At 41.4% G+C, this 21750-nt stretch overlaps 2 protein-coding genes across 4 annotated transcripts in view; one reads left to right on the top strand and one right to left on the bottom strand.

Annotated features, from left to right (window-relative positions):
* Window positions 1-15613, top strand: part of si:dkey-97m3.1 (fatty acyl-CoA reductase 1) — a 39251-nt gene extending 23638 nt beyond the window's left edge. For both annotated transcript variants that reach the window (XM_068306646.1, XM_068306647.1), the window contains 10 exons: window positions 2991-3166; window positions 6062-6241; window positions 6998-7175; window positions 8510-8554; window positions 8634-8752; window positions 10220-10287; window positions 12589-12760; window positions 12845-12974; window positions 13407-13534; window positions 13689-15613. In XM_068306646.1, the coding sequence (XP_068162747.1) occupies window positions 2991-3166; window positions 6062-6241; window positions 6998-7175; window positions 8510-8554; window positions 8634-8752; window positions 10220-10287; window positions 12589-12760; window positions 12845-12974; window positions 13407-13534; window positions 13689-13851 (1359 nt within the window). In that variant the 3' untranslated portion in view covers window positions 13852-15613. The remainder of the gene's footprint in view (window positions 1-2990; window positions 3167-6061; window positions 6242-6997; window positions 7176-8509; window positions 8555-8633; window positions 8753-10219; window positions 10288-12588; window positions 12761-12844; window positions 12975-13406; window positions 13535-13688) is intronic.
* A 440-nt stretch (window positions 15614-16053) lies between these two features.
* On the bottom strand, window positions 16054-21294 carry LOC137589136 (endoplasmic reticulum-Golgi intermediate compartment protein 2-like). Of its 2 annotated transcripts, XM_068306649.1 has the most exons (14): window positions 21166-21294; window positions 20246-20382; window positions 20068-20176; window positions 19884-19930; window positions 19724-19791; window positions 19559-19599; window positions 19179-19280; window positions 18525-18620; window positions 18341-18396; window positions 17733-17831; window positions 17308-17405; window positions 17009-17171; window positions 16772-16851; window positions 16054-16670 (listed from the first exon to the last, which is right to left on the bottom strand). In XM_068306649.1, the coding sequence occupies exons 2-14, from the start codon at window positions 20349-20351 to the stop codon at window positions 16599-16601; spliced, it is 1137 nt and encodes a 378-aa protein (XP_068162750.1). In that variant the 5' UTR covers window positions 20352-20382; window positions 21166-21294; the 3' UTR covers window positions 16054-16598. The 2 variants fall into 2 exon arrangements, with proteins under 2 accessions (XP_068162750.1, XP_068162749.1); XM_068306648.1 differs by having other exon boundaries at window positions 20068-20382.
* Between the last annotated feature and the right edge of the window lie 456 nt (window positions 21295-21750).

Genomic DNA, 21750 nt, shown 5'->3' with positions numbered 1-21750 from the left:
AACAACAGGTCAATCCAAGTAATTATGTCTGCAGCTTTCAGACAAGAGTCTGGATATAAATGTGAAAGTACCACTGAATAGCTCCTCCTCTTCATGTGGTGTTTTTGTATTAAGAAACTGATGTGATCCCAATGTGGGGATAAAGTGACAAGACAAAGGCAAGTCTTGAGCTAAAGTTGTATTGTCCTGACAGCCCTAGGCATTAAATCATCAGTTTGCCTTTCTATTGTGATCACAGTAATTCCATGATAACTGCAGTCAGTCTGCTGCAAACACAATGTACTGGTTTGAGGAATTTCTCCCCAGTGAAACCAGCTCTTTCCATTTCAGTGCCAATATAATTCTTTGTGTACGTCTTGCCGCTTAAATTCTTCAGTGGTTTTTTACGAACCTCAAGACCAACTGTCACATATCGACGTGATGGATCCCATTCAATGTCTCATCAGACAGAACTCCTGTTTGTTTGAAGAGATCATTTTGCGATTTGTACCTTGAAAGACAATGAAGCAACCTTCAGTCCCATGAAACTCTTTCACTTGGTGCATAATTGGCAGGTACGGTTTATGACTAGGTCAGGAGAGGACAGTCGTGTTGTAATAGACGGCTTCCAGAATTGTTTGTTCATTCCAAGCTGCACACCCTCAAGCGGAAGTCTAACCATCGAACATCAGTGGCTGATTTGGTGTTTCCATGAAGAGTTTTGTGAGAAAATTGGACCATGAATCTGTTGTTTTGCTGCTGCTCTCTGCAGACTGTGGGTCTACCAGCTGTGGGCCAACAGCACAGCGAAAGGAAACATTATTTTTATATTACATAATGTTAGCAGCACTACACATCATGCAGAAAATACTGCATGCACCCCCCTCCCCCTTTTTGGGAACGGTTCTGGGTTATGGCATTACACACTCTACATCAGGACTTGTGCCAAATAGGGGCAGCGTGGGGTATTTGGAGAAAGGAAGGGACGGCATTACAAAGCAGAAGACCGATGCGGGTAGAGAAGTTGAACACAAACAGCTGTTCGAAGCTGTTTAATTCAACATCTGCCCTCTTCAGCAGGAGTGCTCTGCTCACTAGGACAGCTGACACACATACACACACACACACACACACACACACACACACACACACACACACAGTGGCAATTTCATGAGAGAGAGAGCACAGACTTTAATGCCAGTCACTTCACTTCCCCCCTTTATTCGGCCTATTTTTCCTCCCATGCCATCTCTTGCTATCTCAAGAATTCCAGCCATGTTAGCAGCACGACTCCTGATCCAAACCACAAAGACGTGCGCGGCGCAGTATGACGTCCGACCGACTTGTCTGCTGCGTTTGGTTAGCGTCTCCCAATGCAACAGAATTTGTTTTATGTGCAGGCGTGCAGACGGTTCTCAGCGATAGCGAGGGTTTGTGGAAGATCTGAGCCGCTTGTATGCTCTCCATGTTGGAATGTCATCTGCAGGCCATCATGAGCAGCAGTGTAAACAGGTGGAATAATACCACACAAGTGTGACTTTGTGTAGAGTCACACATGTAAAAGATATGCTCTGCACATTGTCATCAATCATACCGATCTTGTCAAGCCTTCTGGGGCTGCGTGATGAACTCTTGACCTCTGAACTACTTTTTTTAAAGTGATTTTGTGAATCAGGATAATTTGTCCTTTACTTTCACCAAACAATAACATTGACACTCTTGATCGCAGCCCTGTTTTGCTGTCAGAAACGGACACAAACGGGTTTAATGCTGCTTATTTGTACACCTATGATCCATGAAAATAGGCACCAACTGGAATTGGTGGGTTTATATTTGGTTTGCAATGTCGTGTTAAGTGTACAACAGGTAGGACATTCCTTGAGTGAGGTGGCTGCCTGAGTGTGTGTGTGTGTGTTGTGTTTGTTCAGAAATTTGTCTCAGAGCACGCCTTAGTTTGACAAATGACACTGAAAGACACTCCCAAGAAGAAGCATGTCTTTACCCTATAGATAGAAGACAAGCCATTGATCTTAAATATACAAGCTACTTTCAAAGTAACACTAATAGTATCAGCACCTATAGAAGAACCCTTTACTGAGCAGTCAGCTGATTATCCAGGTAACAAGTTCTCATAACTCATATTGACATAATGCCTTGGCTTTAAGGCTAAACAGAAAATGCATGACTTAAAGGCAAGTAAACTTTTAATGGATGCATGTGTTTTACTAGCCAATAGGTGATTTAGTAAAGTGTGTACAGTGTTTGATGGCATTTCTCTGGATAGATTTAGTTAATTTAACCTTATGGAAAACCTTTGAACAGGATTAATTAATAGTACATTTATATTTGCTTTAATTTGAAGCATGTTTTTTTGATAAAATCATTGGATTACAGGTGGATTATCCAAGACGTTCTTATCTGTTATCACACATTTGCTGATTGACGATTTTATCCTTACGCTGGTACTAGTTGGTGCTCTTCCAAAAATAGTCCACTAGATAATTTCTACACATGAATGGTAATGTCAAGTAACTAATCTTATCTAACCAACAGTAAAAAAAAAAAAAATCCAACTCAGGTGTGAACATGAAGAATTGTAAGAAAATCAAAAGCAAATTTTTTATACTATTGTCTACGTTTAATTTTTTCCACTCAAACCGGTTATTAACAGCAGTCATATGCTGGTATAAATGTCTGACACAATGTTCCAGCAGAAGAACACAGCTTGACAGGCGACGTGTCGACAAGTCCTCCTCTCTAAACCATTTCATGACATCCATGTTGTGTATTTTTGTTTTCCAGGACACAAAAAATAATGAATAAATGGTATTTACCCAAGAGATTCATGCAAATTAAATCATTTGCTTCCTTGGGATCTGTTTTTGTTTTGGTGTTTAGACTCTTAGATTATTTAGCTGATCTACCCTCCTGCAAATTAGACATAACTGTTCATCACTGTCTGCTTAATTTAAATCTGCATTGCCTTCATCCCTGTGTGTTTTCTGTCTCAGCTTTTCGACCGGGTGCGGGAGGACAACCCCGACTTCCACCAGAAGGTCATCCCCATCAGCAGCGAGCTCATGCAGCCCGGCCTGGCCATCAGCCCCGAGGACGTGGAGAAGCTCACCGGCTGCATCAACATCGTCTTCCACTGTGCCGCCACCATCCGCTTCGACGAGCCGCTCAAGTGAGAAACGCACAACATACCCATCTGTTCATTATCATCTCTCGTTCATATACGTACAAAACTCGCTCTGCGCCATCTAAAACCGTTACAAACTCGGTGCCGTTTTTGCTGAACTTCCCAAAAAAAAGACTCAGCCTCTCGGTATTTCTTCATTTTAAGCAGCAACTTCCTGTCAGCTGACTGTACAGGCTGTGCAATTTCACTGAGTGAAAAGGGAAGTGAAAGTATGTTTGAGGATGTGGGGAAATCTTCAGTGTATTGTAAAACCATAAAGTCCCTTCTAGTCATGTGTGAGGCAAATAATATAAGGTTACTTTATTCTGGGAGACACATAGAGCTGGTCTGATTCAGAGCGGTCTCATCAGTCTCATCATCATTATCAAATTCATTTCAGTATACTCATTACAAAGGTTTCAAAATGCCGAGAGCACTGATGACTAAAGGTGGCCCAGTGTGGAATCACTCACTCTGCAGCCACAGGCCTCCGTAGTGACCCACTTATTTACTCTCCTCTGTGGATTCCTCTGCTCCAGTTCAACAGTGCTATAAATTTATGTCATGCAACCAGCATCATAGCATCCTGTATACATTTTATCCACCGTGCAGAGGAAGTTGTTACTCCTGCGGGACCATCTACCTGTCCCCTCAAAGGTAACACAGCACAGCTTTCCGCTGCATAAATCCAAGGTTGGTGCATCAGAGCGTCACGTCGACCCGGAGCGGGAAAGCCATCTGTTTACACTGCGCTACGAATTTAAGACTGGATACAAATATGCGGACACAAGCTTTTGTCGTCCAGTGTCAGTTTGTGGATGCAATGAAGTTGGTTCATTTGTAGTTGTGTGTTACACTCGTGTCTGCCGTGATATTTCTGTAATCTGCAGTTTTAAATCAGATTTACAGCCAGAAGGTCCTGGTTATTGGCCATTTGCTGTGTCTTTGAGCCAGACATCACACTCATTTAACACTCATTTAAAAGGGTTTAAGCTGTTATCATCAAAGCCGCACTTATGGGTGTGTGTGTGTGTTTAAACATTGAGCAGAACAGTGGCACACCCTTTACACGACAGTATTTCCGCACTATAAGCTGCACCTAAAAGCCTTTTAATTTTCTCAATTTCTTATAGTCCAATATGAAAAAAGTTTTAAAATACACCATTCATTGAAGGTGAGTTCTCAGATGCGTTTTATAATCCAGTGCACCTTATGTATGATTTTTTTTTTCTTCTTTGAATAGACCATTTGTTGAAGGTGCGCCTTATAGTCCAGTGTGTCTTAAAGTGCGGAAAATGCTGTATTTGTGTTTTATAAAGAAAAAGAAAAGGTGTGGAGGCGAAACCTGCCCGCTCTGATTGACGACTCAGTTGGAATAAAGCCGCTGCACTCTAAACAGATTTACCCCCCTGCCGCCCCCTGCTCTGCTGCTCGCTTTGCTCCTCCTCTCTCTTACCTGACTGTCCTGCTGCTGTGACACCCTCCATATGGCTCCAGGAGGTGGGAGATCACACCACCCTCCCTCACCCAGCTGTCAGTTTTTCTCTTACTCCGCACCTGACCACATCTGAGTCATCCCAGTACAGACCGACAGACCGCCCACAACACTCCAACACACACACACACACACACACACACACTGACCATCGCTCAGCTCTTCTGCTACATACACACCTCATGAACACCACCCACACAGAGCCGGTGGAGTTCTGTTATCTCATGTCCTCTCAGGCACAGTGAACATGGATCTTCTTATTCACACATCAACCTGAATTTGATGTCCATCTGTCCATCCATCCATCTGTCCATCCATCCATTTCATCTTGTCTTCAGCCGCCTGTCTGTCCACCTGTCCCCATTGGCTACTGGCAAAAGGCGGGGCACACCCCCGGAAAAGACGCCAGCTTATCGTGGAGCCACACGAAAGACAAACACACGCACATTCACACAGTTTTGGTGTGATCAACTCACCTAAGAGGCATGTTTTTGGAGGTGGGAGGAAGCCTGAGTGGAAAAATGTAAGAATGAGTCATTTTCTCTGGCTTCATTTAGCAGACATCATTGTAATCCTTTTATTAACCCTTTCCATTTGGTTGAACTTTAAACGAGGAACAATTTTGAATAAAAACATTCCCATGACGCCCCTATAAACAGGTACTGGCTGTGTCGGCTCAGACATGGTGGGAGAACATGCGGCATGCAGAGGGCTGTATTTAATTGGATGCTGGCATGTGATGGAAGAGTGGGACGCTGAATGCAGTGCGTGGTTACAGTTCAGTTTAATGGGCGTTTAAACAAAAAATATGCTTTTATGGGTAATTTATTCTGCCTCCTGAGCCAAAGGGGGCCAGTCGGGACTCAGGAGGTCGTCCACATGAAAGTGGTTTGATCTGGGGGCTTCTGAAGGCAGCTCCAAGTGACTGATCACATGTTGTCCCAGTTTGTGTGAATAAACAACGGATAAATAAATGAAAAGATCTGCATGGACAGCTATTACTGGATTATTTTGATACGGAAGAAAATTTGAGTATGTGATGAAAATTAAAGACTTTTTCTAATGCCCACCAACACAAATGACCACCAACACAAATACCCAGAATGCATGTTTCTCTTCTAGGTTTGTGGAGGTGTGATGTCAGGATTTCCTGGCTGATAATTGTGCAGCCTTGCTGGCTCGTAACCTACGAGCCGCACAAGTGTTTGCTGGAGTGGAAACAAAGCCAACATCGCGTTTATTTTTTCTGCTTGCGTCTTCTATTTGAGGCTCGCTGGAGTCGTCACACGCAATCATTCTCGAATATAAATGGTCCAGAAATGAAATCCCAATAAATATTCCCACACCTGAAGCGCAAACAAACCATTCACACACTCGTGTGTGTGTGTGTGTCTCTTCTCCCACAGACATGCCCTGCAGCTGAATGTCATGGCCACGCAGCAGCTCCTCTCCCTGGCTAAGCAGATGCATCACCTTGAGGCCTTCATTCATATCTCCACCGCCTACGCCAACTGCAACCGCAAGAACATCGACGAGGTCATCTACCCGCCGCCTGTAGAACCCAGGAAGCTCATCGAATCCCTAGAGTGAGTGGGTGAACGGTTGCTTTTTGTGCCCCACAGACATGTGATCACACCTTGGTCAGATTTAGTCATACTGCACAAAATACGAAGCGCAATGATTTTCTTATAAAATACTTTATTCTCTTCGTAATTATTGCTCACATTGTTTAGGGCTCAATTTCAGGTTTCTATCAGAACTGAGTTTTATACTTGAGTGTAGCTCTAAATCGCTGCCTGCATCTTTTGATCGGAAAAAAAACTACGTGAAATGAGAGTCCCATTTTCATCCTAGACCTACCCTTGAAATTCACTCTACACATTGAGGCAGTAATGTTTGAAAGAAAATAAACCATTGATTGACATGAGCTGAATTCGACCAGTGTTGGTTAAATTGCAGTTGTGGAAATCTAAGAAGCCTTTTTATACAATGCTAAAGCAGCTGCTTCCAGACATCTCTTTCATAGTGTTTCTCTATTACTATCTATTTTGATAAAATCTTTGGAATACTTAAGAACATTGTCTTTTTTTTTTTAAAATCTGAAATCGATCATATTAGGGGTTTAAAAAGGATATTAAACAGTTTCAAAAATATTATTTTGTTTTCCTATTTCAGAATCACAATTTGGAATAAATAGGTTTAATACTGAGAGTAGAGGCTTAAAAAACAAGAAATCGCCTTTACCGCGTTGCAGTATGTTGAATTGTCGTCCCTGTTTTCTGATGCGTGTAGCAAATCCATGCCACATTTCTCTGAACTGCTCCCACCATTTGTGTCTTCAGATGGATGGATGATGGCATCGTGCATGATATCACACCGCGGCTCATTGGCGACAGGCCCAACACCTACACCTACACCAAAGCACTGGCTGAGTTTGTGGTGCAGCAGGAGCAGGACAAGCTCAACATCAGCATCGTCAGACCCTCCATAGTGGGAGCCAGCTGGCAGGAGCCTTTCCCCGTGAGTCCGATGGATAGTTTACTTTTTGTATGAGTGAAAATAACATATTGATCGGAGTAATCCCGCACAGCTCAGTGCTGCTCCCCTGTGGGTTTTATCTTACGTGGCGCAGGATTAGAGAACACTGTTTAATATCTCAGCTGAACATCAACAGCTGCTTGGATCGGACATTTCAGGCCAGTGAAAAGGGCAGAAATGTGACAAACAGGGAGAGACGCTTCATAACTAAATGTCACATTCAGGATCCGACTTTCATGTCTGTGCCACTCTGACTTCATGTTTTATGCTAGAATTAACTTATTATGGCTGCAACAAATGATTTTTTTGGAACTTTTAATTACTTTCTTGGTTATTTGGTTGCTAGAAAACATGTTTAAGTAGATTTATTTTTGGAGGAGGTCAGTAAATATTGAATCATTCAGACTTGAAGATGCTCTTGTCAACATTCAATCACATAACGTTCACATTAATAAACTAATGTCCTCTTTCTGGAAGGCATTTGTTGACGCATCTCCATCGATTCATCTTTATATTCAGTTTGTTGTGTAGCTGCTTCAGAACTTTCCTGTGAAATATTCTGTGGTACTAGGGAGAGGATTTGGAAATTATGCTGCATATATAAAAAGGCAGGGAAATCCGTGTTAGTCTGGCATGGGGAAACGCAGGCCTTGTGTGTGCACAGTGGGACTCTGACAGCAGCTCTTGGCTCCATGCTTGGCCTTCAGTTGTAAGCTCAGCCTGGCAGCGATTCTTCACTCGCTCACGCTTGGCCATGCAATCGCCTTGGCAGTGAAAGCCAGTGGGCATTTTGTGGCGAGTGGAGGGGATGGGACTGCCTATTTATATGTTTGTGTTTACATGTGGCGTGATTACAACCACAATTTACATCTACCCCCATCATTTTTTGACTCCATATCTTTATTTAAACTATAACAATGATGTAAAATATCAATTCAAAAACTTCCTGCCACTTTAACCTGGCAAGAAGCCACCAACGAATTGTGGTACTTGCCTTATTGTCCTGTTCATCACTGCACTTTATCTGCAGCAGAGCATATTATTATTATACTCGGGACGAGACCACATTATGGGTCTCCAGTGCATCACATTGGAAACTGCATCGCCCTATAACCAGTGGTTTCATCCATTTTTAATAGAGTCTAATTGAAGTCGACAATCAGTGGTTCCCTGCTGCCCCCGTTCTCCCACCACAGGAAGTAACCTGACCCCGAACAGCTGATTCAGCACTCAACATACATGTTGCTGTTTAGACTTGTGGTCCTGTCCATTACAACTCTTAGGACTTCGACATGTTCTGTTTTTTTGCACCTCAGGGTTGGATCGATAACTTCAACGGGCCAAGTGGAGTCTTTATAGCTGTGAGTAAAGAAGATATCCTTTAATCTTGACAATAAAAGGTTTTATGGAAGTCTTATGACGGAGTTCTTCTGTATTCAGGCTGGAAAGGGGATCCTGCGCACTATGCGAGCTCATAACGACGCGGTGGCTGATCTGATTCCCGTGGACATGGTCATCAACCTCACCCTCGCTGCCGGCTGGTACACTGCCACACACAGGTCGGTACCAGACGCAGACGTTTTTGGAAGCCTGGTGTCCTGACTGTCAAAAATATGTCAAAGTCCTTTATTTTGTAAAATTGCATTTTGTTGTTCCCCAATCCATTTCCTTGCTGAGATGTAATGTATCTTCGGATTATTTTTATTTTCAAGATGAAACACTGTCGTATTTTTAAGAATAGACAGTTTGAATGACTGTCTATTTTTTAGTATTTGTCCTAAAAAAGTCCAAAAAAAAAAGAACCAAACATCCCAACTACTAAAAGATTATGGTGAGAATAGAAATTATAAAAACTGACACAGTCAAAGTGAAGGATGCTACAAGTTGAGATGGGAGAAACTGGAACATTCCAGTATTTCCAAGTCATGACAGAAGTTTTCCTTGGAAATTCTTGCCTCACTACCCAAAACATTTACAGGGTCAGATTACTCTGGGTGGAGGAAATGTCAAAGACAAAGATGAGTTTCTATTTCAGACTTGGCATTAAACCTTCTTTGTTTTTACATCCCGCGAAGCGGTGATGTGTTGTAATTGTCAGCGTTTGTGTGTTTGTCCATTTGTCCGTCCACCAAATATCTTAACAACCGTTGCAGATAGAAAGATGATAGAAAAAGCACATTACTCGGGCAACAAGGGGGATGAAAATGAGATGATGACCTTGACCTTGAAAAACTAGGTCAACGTCAAATTTTCATTTTTATACTTTTTTAGGTACACATCTCTGAATCCTGATGAGGTATACACCCATAAGTCTTTAATTTTCTCAAAAAACACCAGTGCACCTTATAATTCAGTGCGCCTTATGGAAAAAGTTTTTAGAATGTGCTGTTTATTGAAGGTGCGCCTTATAGTCCAGTGCACCCTATAGTGCAGAAAATACTGTAATCACAAAAGAAAAATCAACATTTTCAGAAAGCCAGAGGCACAAAAACATGTAGGTCAGGGTAAAATTTGGAATTCAGGGATGTCGCGGGATGTTGCAGTCTCTGACCGTCTTGTTTCCAATTGGGGGTGCATCTACATTCAGAGCAGGTTTCCTGGTAGATGTCCCAGTGCTTACGTCTTTATTACTTGTTACCATGCCGTATCACATTTTTAGATCCTTTGTGAAAATACTGGATTTAAGACTAGCATTTTGAATTGGCCAAATAGACCTGATCTCACAAAAGTCCTGTCAGCTGTTCTTATTTTCCCAGTCAGCTGGAATGTACTGTACTTGGCAGAATTAGACTTTAACCTCCACCCTAGAAAGTATTATACATTTAAGAGATTCCATTAGTTTTAAATTTCTTGCACCTATGTGTGAATTCACACTCTGGTGAGTCGCGCATTGCCTGTCTCCACTTATTATACATTCAACACTAACGTGCTGTTTTACATGCACCACTCCTGCTGTATAGCTTTACCATGAAATGCACATTAATATGTTTCTTCCCTGCTTTATGTTCTTCTCCCACACCCCACAGACCTAAAACTGCTCTGGTCTACAACTGCACGACTGGTGGCATCAACCCTTTCCACTGGGGAGAGATCGGTAGGTTCACTGTTTGTTGTGTTGCTTGAAGGTAAAGGATCCCACATTATTGTTGTCCGTCCTTACGTCCATCACCACAAATCAGTGCTCCGGCACTGTGACATAGTGTCTGTGTGATGCTGTTAGTTTTCCTTGTTTGTGGTCGGCGGTCCTGTTAGTAGTGTCTGCCACCTGCTGGATAGAAGCCGTAGATGGATTTAACAAATGGCGTTTGTAGAAATTCTTCATTTAATATCAGGAATGGCAGTAAACACAAGTGAATCTTTGGAAGGACCTGGAAACAAATGTCAAAAGTGGCAGAAACAGCTGATTGATTATAAAAAAGTGTGGTTAGTCATTCCATCTAAACCAGGGGTGTCAAACTCATTTTCACCGTGGGCCACCTCAGCATAATGGCTGTCTTCAAAGAGCCAGATGTAACTAAATGTAACTCAATGAAATGTAAAATAAACGTTACTACTCCTTAATGTTAAATAACTGAATTTATTACTTATTCGAGTTGCAAACATTACAGTTGCACAGAAATGTTTGTTTCTCTGTTATAACATAATTGTTATAAATCCTTTTAATGTGTCAGGTCATGAAACCCACATTAATCAAGGATCAAACTATCCAAGTGAATAAAGAAAAATAACATCAAACAAGTTAGGACATTAACTTTGTTTTTTGTCAAAGTTAAAATAGGCTTGATTACTGCATTGTGGGAAATGTAGTTTTGCTCAAAGCACTTTTGGCCTATTTATTTTTTAGACACTTACCTTTTATGCCCTCGCGGACCACGTGAAATGATGTGGTGGGCCTCTGACACATGATCTAAACAGTGCAGCTTCACAATCAACAGATTCTCTTTTTCCACAAAAATTGATTGACTTTAAAGATCCTTTACCTTTACTCATGATATTTACATTTTTTTGTTGTTTATTTTGTTAAAGGATGAGCTATATAAATCTGTTTTGATTTAATTCCATGTAAGGTACCAGAGTAAAACATCATTTTGACCGTGTTAGCGCACTGACACTGCCAATTACCACAAATTACATCTGAGCCTGACTGGATTTTAGAATTTAGCTCAAAGCAACTGTGTACCTAAATAAATCTCACAAAACTAGCATGATTGTGGACACGCTTGTTAGATGCTCCGTCTGTCAAAATGGTTTAAATTGTTAAATCACACAAACACATCATCATGTTTGGAGTATATTTCTGTTGACTGATGACCTTGTGATATTCATCAGCTGCTCTGCTGGTTATGAATCTTTGATGTTGCAGCGTGCTGCATTCGTTTTATCGTCATCTCTGCGGTTTATATCGACACGGATCATTGCTCAGAGCTCGTGTGATTTTGATGTCATGATAGAACTGATGACATCACACGAGAAAAGAGAAAATTCTGGCTGATAAGGTCATCAGAAACAATGGAATCTGTGGACCGAGGGTGTCAGGCTGGCGGCGTGACAAGGGTCCCTCTCAGATTAGCAGCCGCGCTTCGCTCACCAAGCAAATTGCTACCAGATGGCTTTTAGTGGGATTAGGTCTCATCGCTGCAATTCACTGTTATGAAAGAGGAGCTGTTTGCTCCGGTCAGACCGGGTCGGAGGAGAAGGAGGAATGAAGCTAATCTAGGATACAACAATCAAAAGAGAGACTAAAAAACAGGTGGTGATGAGAGAAAATGATCAGATATGAACTTTAAGGGCTCCTTGTTTTACTCCCATGATATACCCCTCCACCCACCACCCCCCAACCAGGCTGCAAACAGGCCAGGCCACAGCTGGCTGTCACCACCGATCTGGTCATCCCAGCCCCTGCAACTACAATATATCTGTTGCTATGGAAACAAACTGTTCAAGGCCGAGTTTGTGTGCTGTGTGTGTGATGTAATGTGTGGAGTCACATGGTCGCTGTCGCTATCTGTGGATGGCTGATGCTGGATTCTGGGAGCAGAGGGAGGGGCAGGATGTGCCGCCCAGAGGGAAAAGTCATTGTGTGGCTGCTTTTTCCGCCTGATACTGACTGAAAATCATGTTATAGTCCAGACCAGTGGTTCCTGGAAGTTATGATCCTCATGCAAAAAAGGCGATCTGCGTGTTTACGAATGATGTTTCTGCTCAGCGGATGCAGCCCTCTACTTCTTGGATTTACCGTTAAACTGTGAACACAGCGCTCCCGGAAACTTTGTGTCTTCAAAGACTCCTCCATGTTGCAAAGAAATTCTGTTTTTTTCTAATCCAATCCTGAATAAAGACGTTGTTCAGAAAAGCCGTTTGTCATTTCAACATGTGTACCGTATATCTTTTACAGAACATCATGTGATCTCATCCTTCAAGAGGAACCCACTGGAGCAGGCTTTCCGCAGGCCCAACGCCAACATCACCTCCAACTACCTGATCAACCAGTACTGGATCCTGGTCAGCCATAAGTTCCCCGCCCTCATCTACGACCTCATCCTTCGGCTCTCCGGACAAAAGCCGCAGTAAGACTTGTACACACATCTCATGTTTAAAACCCGGAAACGTTCGAGTGGGCATTGACCTCCATCTCCCCCATCTCACCCCAGGATGATGCGCATCTTCAACCGTCTTCACAAGGCCATCAGCCTGCTGGAGTATTTCAGCAGTCAGGACTGGGAGTGGAACTCCGAGAACGTGAGCATGCTGGGCAGCCAGCTGACGCCAGAGGACAGGAAGGTAGGCGATCCATGTACAAGACACCAGTTTGGCCCAGATGTTCCACTTCCTTTGCTTACATAGAAAAAAAGACTGTTTAACAGATCACATAAGAGACAGACTTTTATAATTCTCATGTGAACTTTAGTTCCATACCAAAATTGCACTTAAGTATTGTACTTCCTCAAAGTTTGCCAACGTTTTTCTTCCTGACATGCAAAAAACACATTATCAGGAGGTTAAATAACCAGGGGGCGCTAGTGGGAGGAGCCAACATTCAGTGTGTTTAAATCCAAATATGGTTTATAGATAAAGCGTAACAGAAACATTTCCTCTGCTTTGAGAGCGAGAAGTTCAACAGTAGTCTCTTGCTCCATCTAGTGGTTAATATTGAAATTTTACATTTATTTTTACCCTCCCTTCACCTTCCTGTCAATCTTTTCTGTCTTGCAGACATTTAACTTTGACGTGCGCCAGCTGAACTGGCCCGAGTACATCGAAAATTATTGTATCGGCACCAAAAAGTATGTCCTGAATGAAGACATGTCTGGAGTTCCTGCTGCCAGGCAGCATCTGAGGAAGTAAGTCAGCAAGCAGACATGAACACAGCAGGGCCGGATGATGCCATAAACTTAACAGAATAGTTGATAAAATTTACCATTTATGTATAAATGTTTTTCAAAATCTTCCATTATTTTTCAATCTCATCCCTCCTCTTCCTTCCATCGTTCCCAGACTGAGGAACATCCGATATACCTTCAACACCCTGTTGGTGGTTTTCATCTGGAGGGTGTTTATCGCCCGCTCCCAGATGGCCAGAAACATCTGGTACTTCGTGGTCAGCCTGTGTTTCAAGTTCCTCTCCTACTTCCGCGCATCCAGCACCTTAACCAACTGAGTCTTCCTCGCCGACTCAAGAGACAGCAGCGCTTACCTTCAGCTGTCGCCAGGTTGTAACATCTGAGACTCTGACCATTGACAAAGGACGCTCTAAATTCTCCTTTGCGTGGGGATCCGCAGGGGTCTCTCTCCAGATGCGGGGGCGCGGTAGAATCAAGCACTCGGAAGAGAAAATGAGTCGACTAGCCATGAATTATTTTAGTTTTGAAAATCTGTCATCAGCATTGATCAGTCACCAGACCCCATCCAAAAAGAGTTGTCATTCATTTTGTACCCAACATTTTCTTCAGAAAGTGGCCAATTATATATATAGACATCCACAGTATATGCAATACGCCTTTAGTGTGATTTCTCTTTTCTGTTTCACGTCATCATTTCCACCCTTATAAATGTAGGCACATTGCCTTGCCTTGTGATATTTTTTCATACTTGAAATACGGCAGTGCTTCAGTGTAGAACAATTTCTAGAAAATTATTTCGGTTCCCCATTTTTTTTATCGTGGGTTATCCGATTCCTGTCTTTAATACGCAGATGGTTTGGAAATCTGTATGTCTTGAATTACGCATATCAAACATTGGTTCTGTCTCAAGGCCTCAGAAGGATCCTCAGATTGAGACGCGTTTCAAAGCTGAATTGTGACGACTGTGTCACTATCTATACCAAAACATCCAGAGCTGCCATCTTCCCTGCGATTGAGGTCACAGATGATAATGTTAGTTTGTCTCTGAACCTTGTTGTTGGAATGCTCATCTACTTGTTGTCTGTTTGTACAGCAGTTTCTACTGAAACTAAGTTTATTACTTTTACATCTTTATACTTGTGTCAAAGACTCATCTGTATGTGGTAGACTTTGGCATTATAGATATATATATATATATATATATATATATATATATATATGAGACAGACATCAGAGTCAATGTCTTTGTATAGCCCAGTATCACACACGTAACGTCTCCCAGCAGCTCTAATTTTCCTCAAAGGAAACTCACACAAAACCTCAATCACCTCCCATCCTCTGGTCTTTTGGACTCATAGGTGGGATAAATTTGGAATAGATACAAACCCCAATATGAAAAATGCTATACTAATGTGTGATATAGTAAAAAAAAAAATTTCAAAAAATTCAATAACAATATGAGGTTGCGCTGGTTATGTGAGGTTAGAGGACCAAATGAAGATGGAGGACACTCAACCCCATTTTGTGCCTCTGGCCCATTAGTGTTACCCAGAATGTTTGATGTTCTGAAGGCATTTCTAGAAACGTCGAAGACTCCTCCAACCAATGAGGTGAAAGATTTGTTTTAGTTCTCGAGGCAGGCCTCTGGATACTGAAGTGGGAACAGGAAGCCAAAAACGGAGGCTAGATTAGTCCAACTTTGGAGAGCATCTCTCTCTCACTCTATTGATATATTCTTACAGAGTATTTTAAAAAAATTGTCACCATAACTTTGATGGTGGAGAGATGTGGCCTATGTTGGTCTGGATCTAAACCATAAAGTCATGAAGCAGCATATTATTCTTGTATTTGACTGTTGATTTTCGCTTGGTAAGCGTCTTCACAGGCTTCCGCCACAGAGCTTCCCAGAGTTTACTAAAAGTGTTAAGTGTGACAGGAAAGGTCTGCGTTTTACTAAACAAATAAGAAAACTGTGTAAAGTATTGTGTGTTGCAATGCTTGACTCTCGTCAGAATACAAATGAATAACAGCCTTCATGGGAGAAAAGGGACAAAACTAAATAAATGTTTATGCAAAGTGTGTGTCTGCGTTGTAGTCATGGTAACTGTCTTAATATCAGAGTGAACCAAAATGTCTGCATTTGCACAAGGCCTCTTTTATGATGTGGTTTAGTAACAGCTGGTCTTAAAGAACTACCTTTCTGTTGTAAAGGTGTAGTTAAACCGCCGGCTGGAGCTCCGGGTGCTGCATGCCACAAACAGCAGCAATTGTATCTTCATCTTTTACTTTTTGGTGTCATTTTCCAAATGTTTGATGACCTAATTTCTCTGTTCTGACAACACTTCATTCAAGTCTGCTTGGCATGACTAATAAACCAGAAAAGAAAACATACACGTTTGCTGCAGTCCATTAAACATCTACAGTGGGGCCAAGTATTGGGCAACCTAAAAAAACGTCACCCATTTAAAAAGATAAAGGTTTGTCATTTTCATCATAGGTACATATCAAGCGTGAGAGACAGAATGTTAAAAAAAAATAAAAAATCTAGGAAATCACATTGTATGATTTTTAAACTATTTGTGAAAAACAAAATCTGAAGTGTCCGTTCATAAAGGGCTTCCTGCTGGGTGCAATCATACTCTTCAAGCTTGACCAGCTTGACCGATGATTTAAGTGTTTATCTCATATTGACTGTACTGCATGTGATGGATGTCTACATTTTAATGAAGGGATGATCAACAATCAGGTATTTAAATGGTAAGAACGATGATGGCATTCATTTTTGTTAAACAGAAGCATCTGATGCACATTGCACTACAGCACAGTGTTCAAACAACAGCTTTACATTTCACTGTAGAAAAGACAATTAAAAAAAAAAACAAAAAAACAATCACAAACAACTTTTAAATACAAGGGGACGTCCTCTCGGGATGAAACTTTCTCTCCAGCTGAGATGAGAGAAGTGAAACTATTCCCTCATAACGGGTCCTGTCAGGTCAGCGCCTTGCCATCAACCACAGAGGGAACAATCAAAGGTTTGACGGACAAAAGCTGGAAAAAAGAGCTACTCCTGAGGGACATTTTCAGGCAACAATGGAGTCTGGTGGTTGTTCATCTGGTTGTGTAGCAGCACGCCCTGGAATGCACACAGATAATCTATTAAATCAACATAATAATTAAGTCTATTTTGAAGAAAGGCTGTTTCGTGGTAATGGAGATGACCTGCGTATGACTCACCTGTCTTGGTCGATACACTCCGAGTTTGAAACGACAGCAAATTACGTCAAAACAGAATCCGACAAGCCTGTGCAGCATGCCTTTAAAGAGGAATGTTTGGATCAATTATATGTAAAACAACATCAAGATCAATATTTATTGAATATAAAGATCCAGAATCCAAGCGGCGTATGACTTGATGTTAAAATAAGCAAATGCCGAAATAAAAATAGTTGTAGGTGGACACAAAAGACGTGCCTGTCGTGGAGAATACGCCCCCGATGATGCCACACAGGCGCACCAGAAACTGCCACAGCGGCATGTGCTGCTCGCTGACCGTCACCATCAGAGAACTGGTGTCGTACTTCACAAAGATCCCCGAGACGCCGTGACTGCCCGCCGCATGGTTTATCACCCGCTCCTGGAAAGCGACAGGGTGGTGGTGAGCGTTGTTACCCAAACGTCTCTTCATCCTTCATCCCTACTGTTGATTCCCCTGGTTTATTACTGGTGGGTTTGTGAAGCGTATCATTGGGTTTTAAGGATTTTTTACTCACCCTCTCCGTTACAGAAAACTGGTGTGTGTCTGTGGAGATCTTGTATGTGTTCAGTCTGGTTGGAACCACTGTTATGAAGTACTGGAACATCTGGTTATCTGTCATAAAATACAGAAGAAATGTGTGGAAATACCTACATTTTAGGTTTTTACATCATTTTCAAACAGCAGAAATCTAACGACTACACCAGGCAGAACTCAAAATTAATCTGAATAAACTTCTTCCCAGAGTTGCAAATGAAACAAAATTTCAGTAATAATGCCTATTTAACAACCTATCTACACAGAGCCATGAAGAACTCGTGAAAGCTCCAATGTGACCTCACTAATTCTGTTAAAAAAAACAGTCTGAATGAGCTGTGCTGGGAAATCATTAAATTAAGTGCTTCATCATTTCTTATCTCTTGACAAATAATGTTAACTTACTGTTAAAGGTGATTTTCTCTGTGCCGTCCAGAGGATTGATGATACCTGATACCTCCTCCCCAAAAGATAAATGGTCTATTCGGTGGGAGAAATTGTACGCTGTAATGAGAAGTCGAGAGCAACCACAAGTTCAACAAGGCAGTCAGAGACTGCAACATCCAACAACTTACCCTGACATACTTTCATAGTAGGTCAGGGTACCCTGAAAGTAATACCTGACTAGTGCATATAGACTAGTGCATATGGAGAAGGCCAGTGTGAGTAAGACCATAGATCAAAACTAGTGGATAGGTAAATCAAAGCACTAGCTTTGATCTATGGTCTTACTCACACTGGCCTTCTCCCTCGTCTTTCTATCTTATCCGGTTCCTGAGTGTACAAAAGTTGAAATTTGACCTTGATCTACAGGTAGTTTTCTCAAGGTCAAGATCTCATTTTCTCCCCCTTTGCCGCCTGAGTAATGTGCTTTTCGTTTCATCTTTCTATCTGTAACGGTTGTGAAGATATTTGGTGGACATTATTAACGGACAAACGAACGGATGGATGGAAAAAACACACAAACACTGACAATTACAATACATCCCCTTCGCGGGATGTAATAAACCTACTGTCATGGCTCACAAAAGCAGCAATGTGGGCATGACCCTGAGGATGGTGAATGGGCCTGAAAGAGACAAAAGAGAGACAACAGCTGGATAAGTTTATTTAACTTTAATGTTTTTTCAAAGGCATAGTATGACATTCATTGCAGTGCTGAAAGCCTTCCAGTCTGTGTGTCAGACAGTTTCTTACTTTCCCACAGTGATGTGCAGGTTTCCGGCCACCTTGTTGACATAGGCATGCCCGTGTATCCTACAAGCACTGAGTGGCTCCACGGCAACATCCTCCCTACCCACACACAAACAAAAGAGACAAGCAAAATTTAATTGTGTTTTGGGTATGTTTTTACGAGGAACTGGATGTTATTCCGTTAAGATTTGATCTGATAACCGAGGTTTGTTCAGATCAGTCTGACAAGTTCTCATTTGATTAGGTTCCAAAACAGTTTAAGATCAGATACCAACTAACGCCTGGATACTAACCCGATCCAGGATAGGTTAATTGTGCGATTGCTTTACCAGATTCCTAATAGTCTCTGCTGTGTGGTGTAGCTGCTGTTTTTGTCATCACAGCTGTTTGCTGCAGTGGAACAATCGGATCCATATCCAATCTCTCGGGCTGCTCGGCAGCCGCGTGCACAGGCACGCATCTGAAATACCAGAATCTGGCTCGAATTAGTCTGGCTGCACGAACTCGCTTTGACCTCCATGGAACCACTTCAGCAGCAGCTGACTTACTGGGTTCGTTCAGGTCAGGCCTTAGACTTTAATCCCCACTATTACCGTACTATTCCCCCCTATCGCACAAAAAGACAGTACGTATTTTGTTTGAGTGAGTGAAACTGACCGTGGCGGCAGAGCAGTGGGACCTCCTTTCAGGAGGGTTTTGTAAAGGACTTCTTGGAGAGCATGTTCCTCTCTGAGTCTGTTCTGTATGAGAGACAACGTCCTGAGAGCAGAACACAGGTTAGACACACGTCAGACATATTACGAGTGCTTCAGGTAGAGGAAGTGAGTCGACCTTATTACCAAGAAACCGTTCCAGTTTTTCGACATAGTTTTCAGGCTCAACAGATAAAGGCCACGTCAGCAAAACTAGTGTTTCTTCCTAGTTTTATTGCTTTAAACACACTTTTTATGGTCTTACAATTATAAAAAGGGGAAGAGAACAACTGTCAGAGATGAGAAGCACAGTGTCGTGCCACCTGTGTGACTTCATGAACTCACCTTTGCCACAGTCTCTGTTGTGGAGTCAAGTCAAAAACAACCTGAAAAGAGATATTAATTAAAAGTAATGCAAAGAATTCTTTTAATGGCTCTTGTGTTCCACAAATATAAAAGTTTAACACAGATTTAGATGTGATCTAAAGTTTGGGAACCTGCTTTACTTACAGACTCGTACTGGAGGCCGTTGGACATGATCATGGTCTCAGCCAGGTCCAGAATATCTGCTCCAACATCTGAAGTCACAGAGCAAAAAGAATCTCACATAATCACTGCAGTATCTGACGCACCTATGGTTAGTAAGTTATCTCTGAGGATGAGTACTCACGCTGGCACTTCATTGCAACCGTAATGTCAAGATTTATTCTTAATTTACTGTAAATGGGAGAAAAAAGGCAGTAATTTGAATTTCCTCCCATATACTTAAAATGAAAGAATGAAGGGAAGGTAAAGGAAGACAAATATTTTTGGAGAAGATTTCTCATGCAATAACAACTATTTTATCTAGTTACCTGGAAAAATCCTTGTCAACTTCATACTCATACTTCATCCAGGTGTCTCTATAAACAAAGAACTCTAAGATAGCCAGAAGGATCATGGCGCTAAACGCTATCAGGGACACTGTGGATGGAGAAACATGGGGTTGGTTGCTGCTCTGTAAAAGTAGAGGAGTGATATCTAAGCGCCCACCTGTTCCACCAGAGGCTGACGTCTCCACGTAGCTTTCTGACACCTTGGGGAAGGCGTCCAGCTCCCTCACCAAGTTGATGGTTTTCCTACGAGGCAGACGCCTCATCTTCAGAAACACGGCCGTCCCGCTCCACTTTCTTCATTACATATAAACAACACAAAAATGGTGAGCTTAATGTTTTAAAAAGAAGACAAATGTACATTTACCAAACTGATCATGAAATTCAGCAAAATATTACGCAAAAGGAATAACGTATAATATATAGTAAAATGGTGTCAGATCATTTTGAATATCATTTTATTTGACAATACTCATGGTTTTTGATTTCATTCATTAGTAACTTTACTGGTTCAATGCTAAACACTACATTGTTTACCAAGTACTGCATGTATCTCTCTCTCTCTCTCTCTCTCTCTCTCTCTCTCTCTCTGGTTAAATAAAGGTTAAATAAAATAATAAATAAATCTTCATTTTACATATATACTACAGTATATCTATAATAATAATAATAATAATAATAATAATAATAATAATAATAATAATAAATAAATAGATAGATAGGTGTACAAACCAATATATTAAATTATTAATACCTGTATAAAGGCCAGACTAAATACACTGATTTGCAGTTTATGTTAAAGAATGTAAAGGTGTTACAATGGTTATTACATTGAATTATCGGAATTGTACGCTTATAACAGTATTTTTTATACTGTTCCACAACCCACAGAATACTTTTAGAGCAGATTTTGTTCATGAGTTTAAACAAGCAGCACAATAAATGCACACACTGCGCTAAAAATAAAAAATAAATAAAAAAGTGAGGAAATAAATCTACTAAACCATCTCCTCAAAGCCTCAGGTTAACCTTTACAGTCACTCCAATAATAATAATATGTATTAATTGTATTAATTTTACCTCTGGAGAATCAAAGTCGCGGTACAGCCTCCCACAAATTCATATTCCACCACTTAGAGCAGCCGTTTAAATGATACCTGATTTCCTAGCGCACCTTGATTCATCTACTGTATGGCGCTAACGAGAACAGCTTCTTCCTTGTTCGGATAAATCATGACGTCATCACGCACATACGTGCGCCTCGCATTGTGAATGCGAGGCGTACAATGTTACAGTTTAGACAGCAGGGGGCGCTTTAATACTGAAAATGTGCTCCACGATTAAAACTTAAATTTGAGAAGACGAATTTATTAGATGAGGAATATTGACATTAAAACTGAAAGACACGTGAAGAAAACACAAACACTGAACGCAGACTCTATTTAATTTATTAATTAATTAAAAAGATAAGAAACGAATCACTTGGTCACTTTTCGCTCTTAATTTTTTCACCTTCTCTCGTGTAAAAATGTTTATACTAGCAGCAATACTTTAATATGCATTAGCACTAGCACTAGGCTTGCCGGTCATATCAAAGTTATCAAAGCAGAATTTGTTTTAAAATTATTCCGCCTTTCTCTTGTATTTCATGCTTTCATATAAAAG

Source organism: Antennarius striatus, chromosome 22 (assembly GCF_040054535.1).
Source record: "Antennarius striatus isolate MH-2024 chromosome 22, ASM4005453v1, whole genome shotgun sequence".
Classification (NCBI taxonomy): domain Eukaryota; kingdom Metazoa; phylum Chordata; class Actinopteri; order Lophiiformes; family Antennariidae; genus Antennarius; species Antennarius striatus.
The sequence above is the reverse complement of the archived record's forward strand: the minus strand, read 5'-3'. Positions and strand labels throughout refer to the sequence as shown.

What these genes read in the sequence shown, in the direction of transcription:
- LOC137589136 (XM_068306648.1), bottom strand. Translation starts at nt 20,351, where the DNA reads ATGAGGCGTCTGCCTCGTAGGAAAACCATCAACTTGGTGAGGGAGCTG. An exon ending in GTTGACAAGGATTTTTCCAG is followed by an intron (nt 19,931 to 20,067) that starts GTAACTAGATAA and finishes TCCCATTTACAG; the next exon opens with TAAATTAAGAATAAATCTTG. An exon ending in CAACAGAGACTGTGGCAAAG is followed by an intron (nt 19,281 to 19,558) that starts GTGAGTTCATGA and finishes TTCTGCTCTCAG; the next exon opens with GACGTTGTCTCTCATACAGA.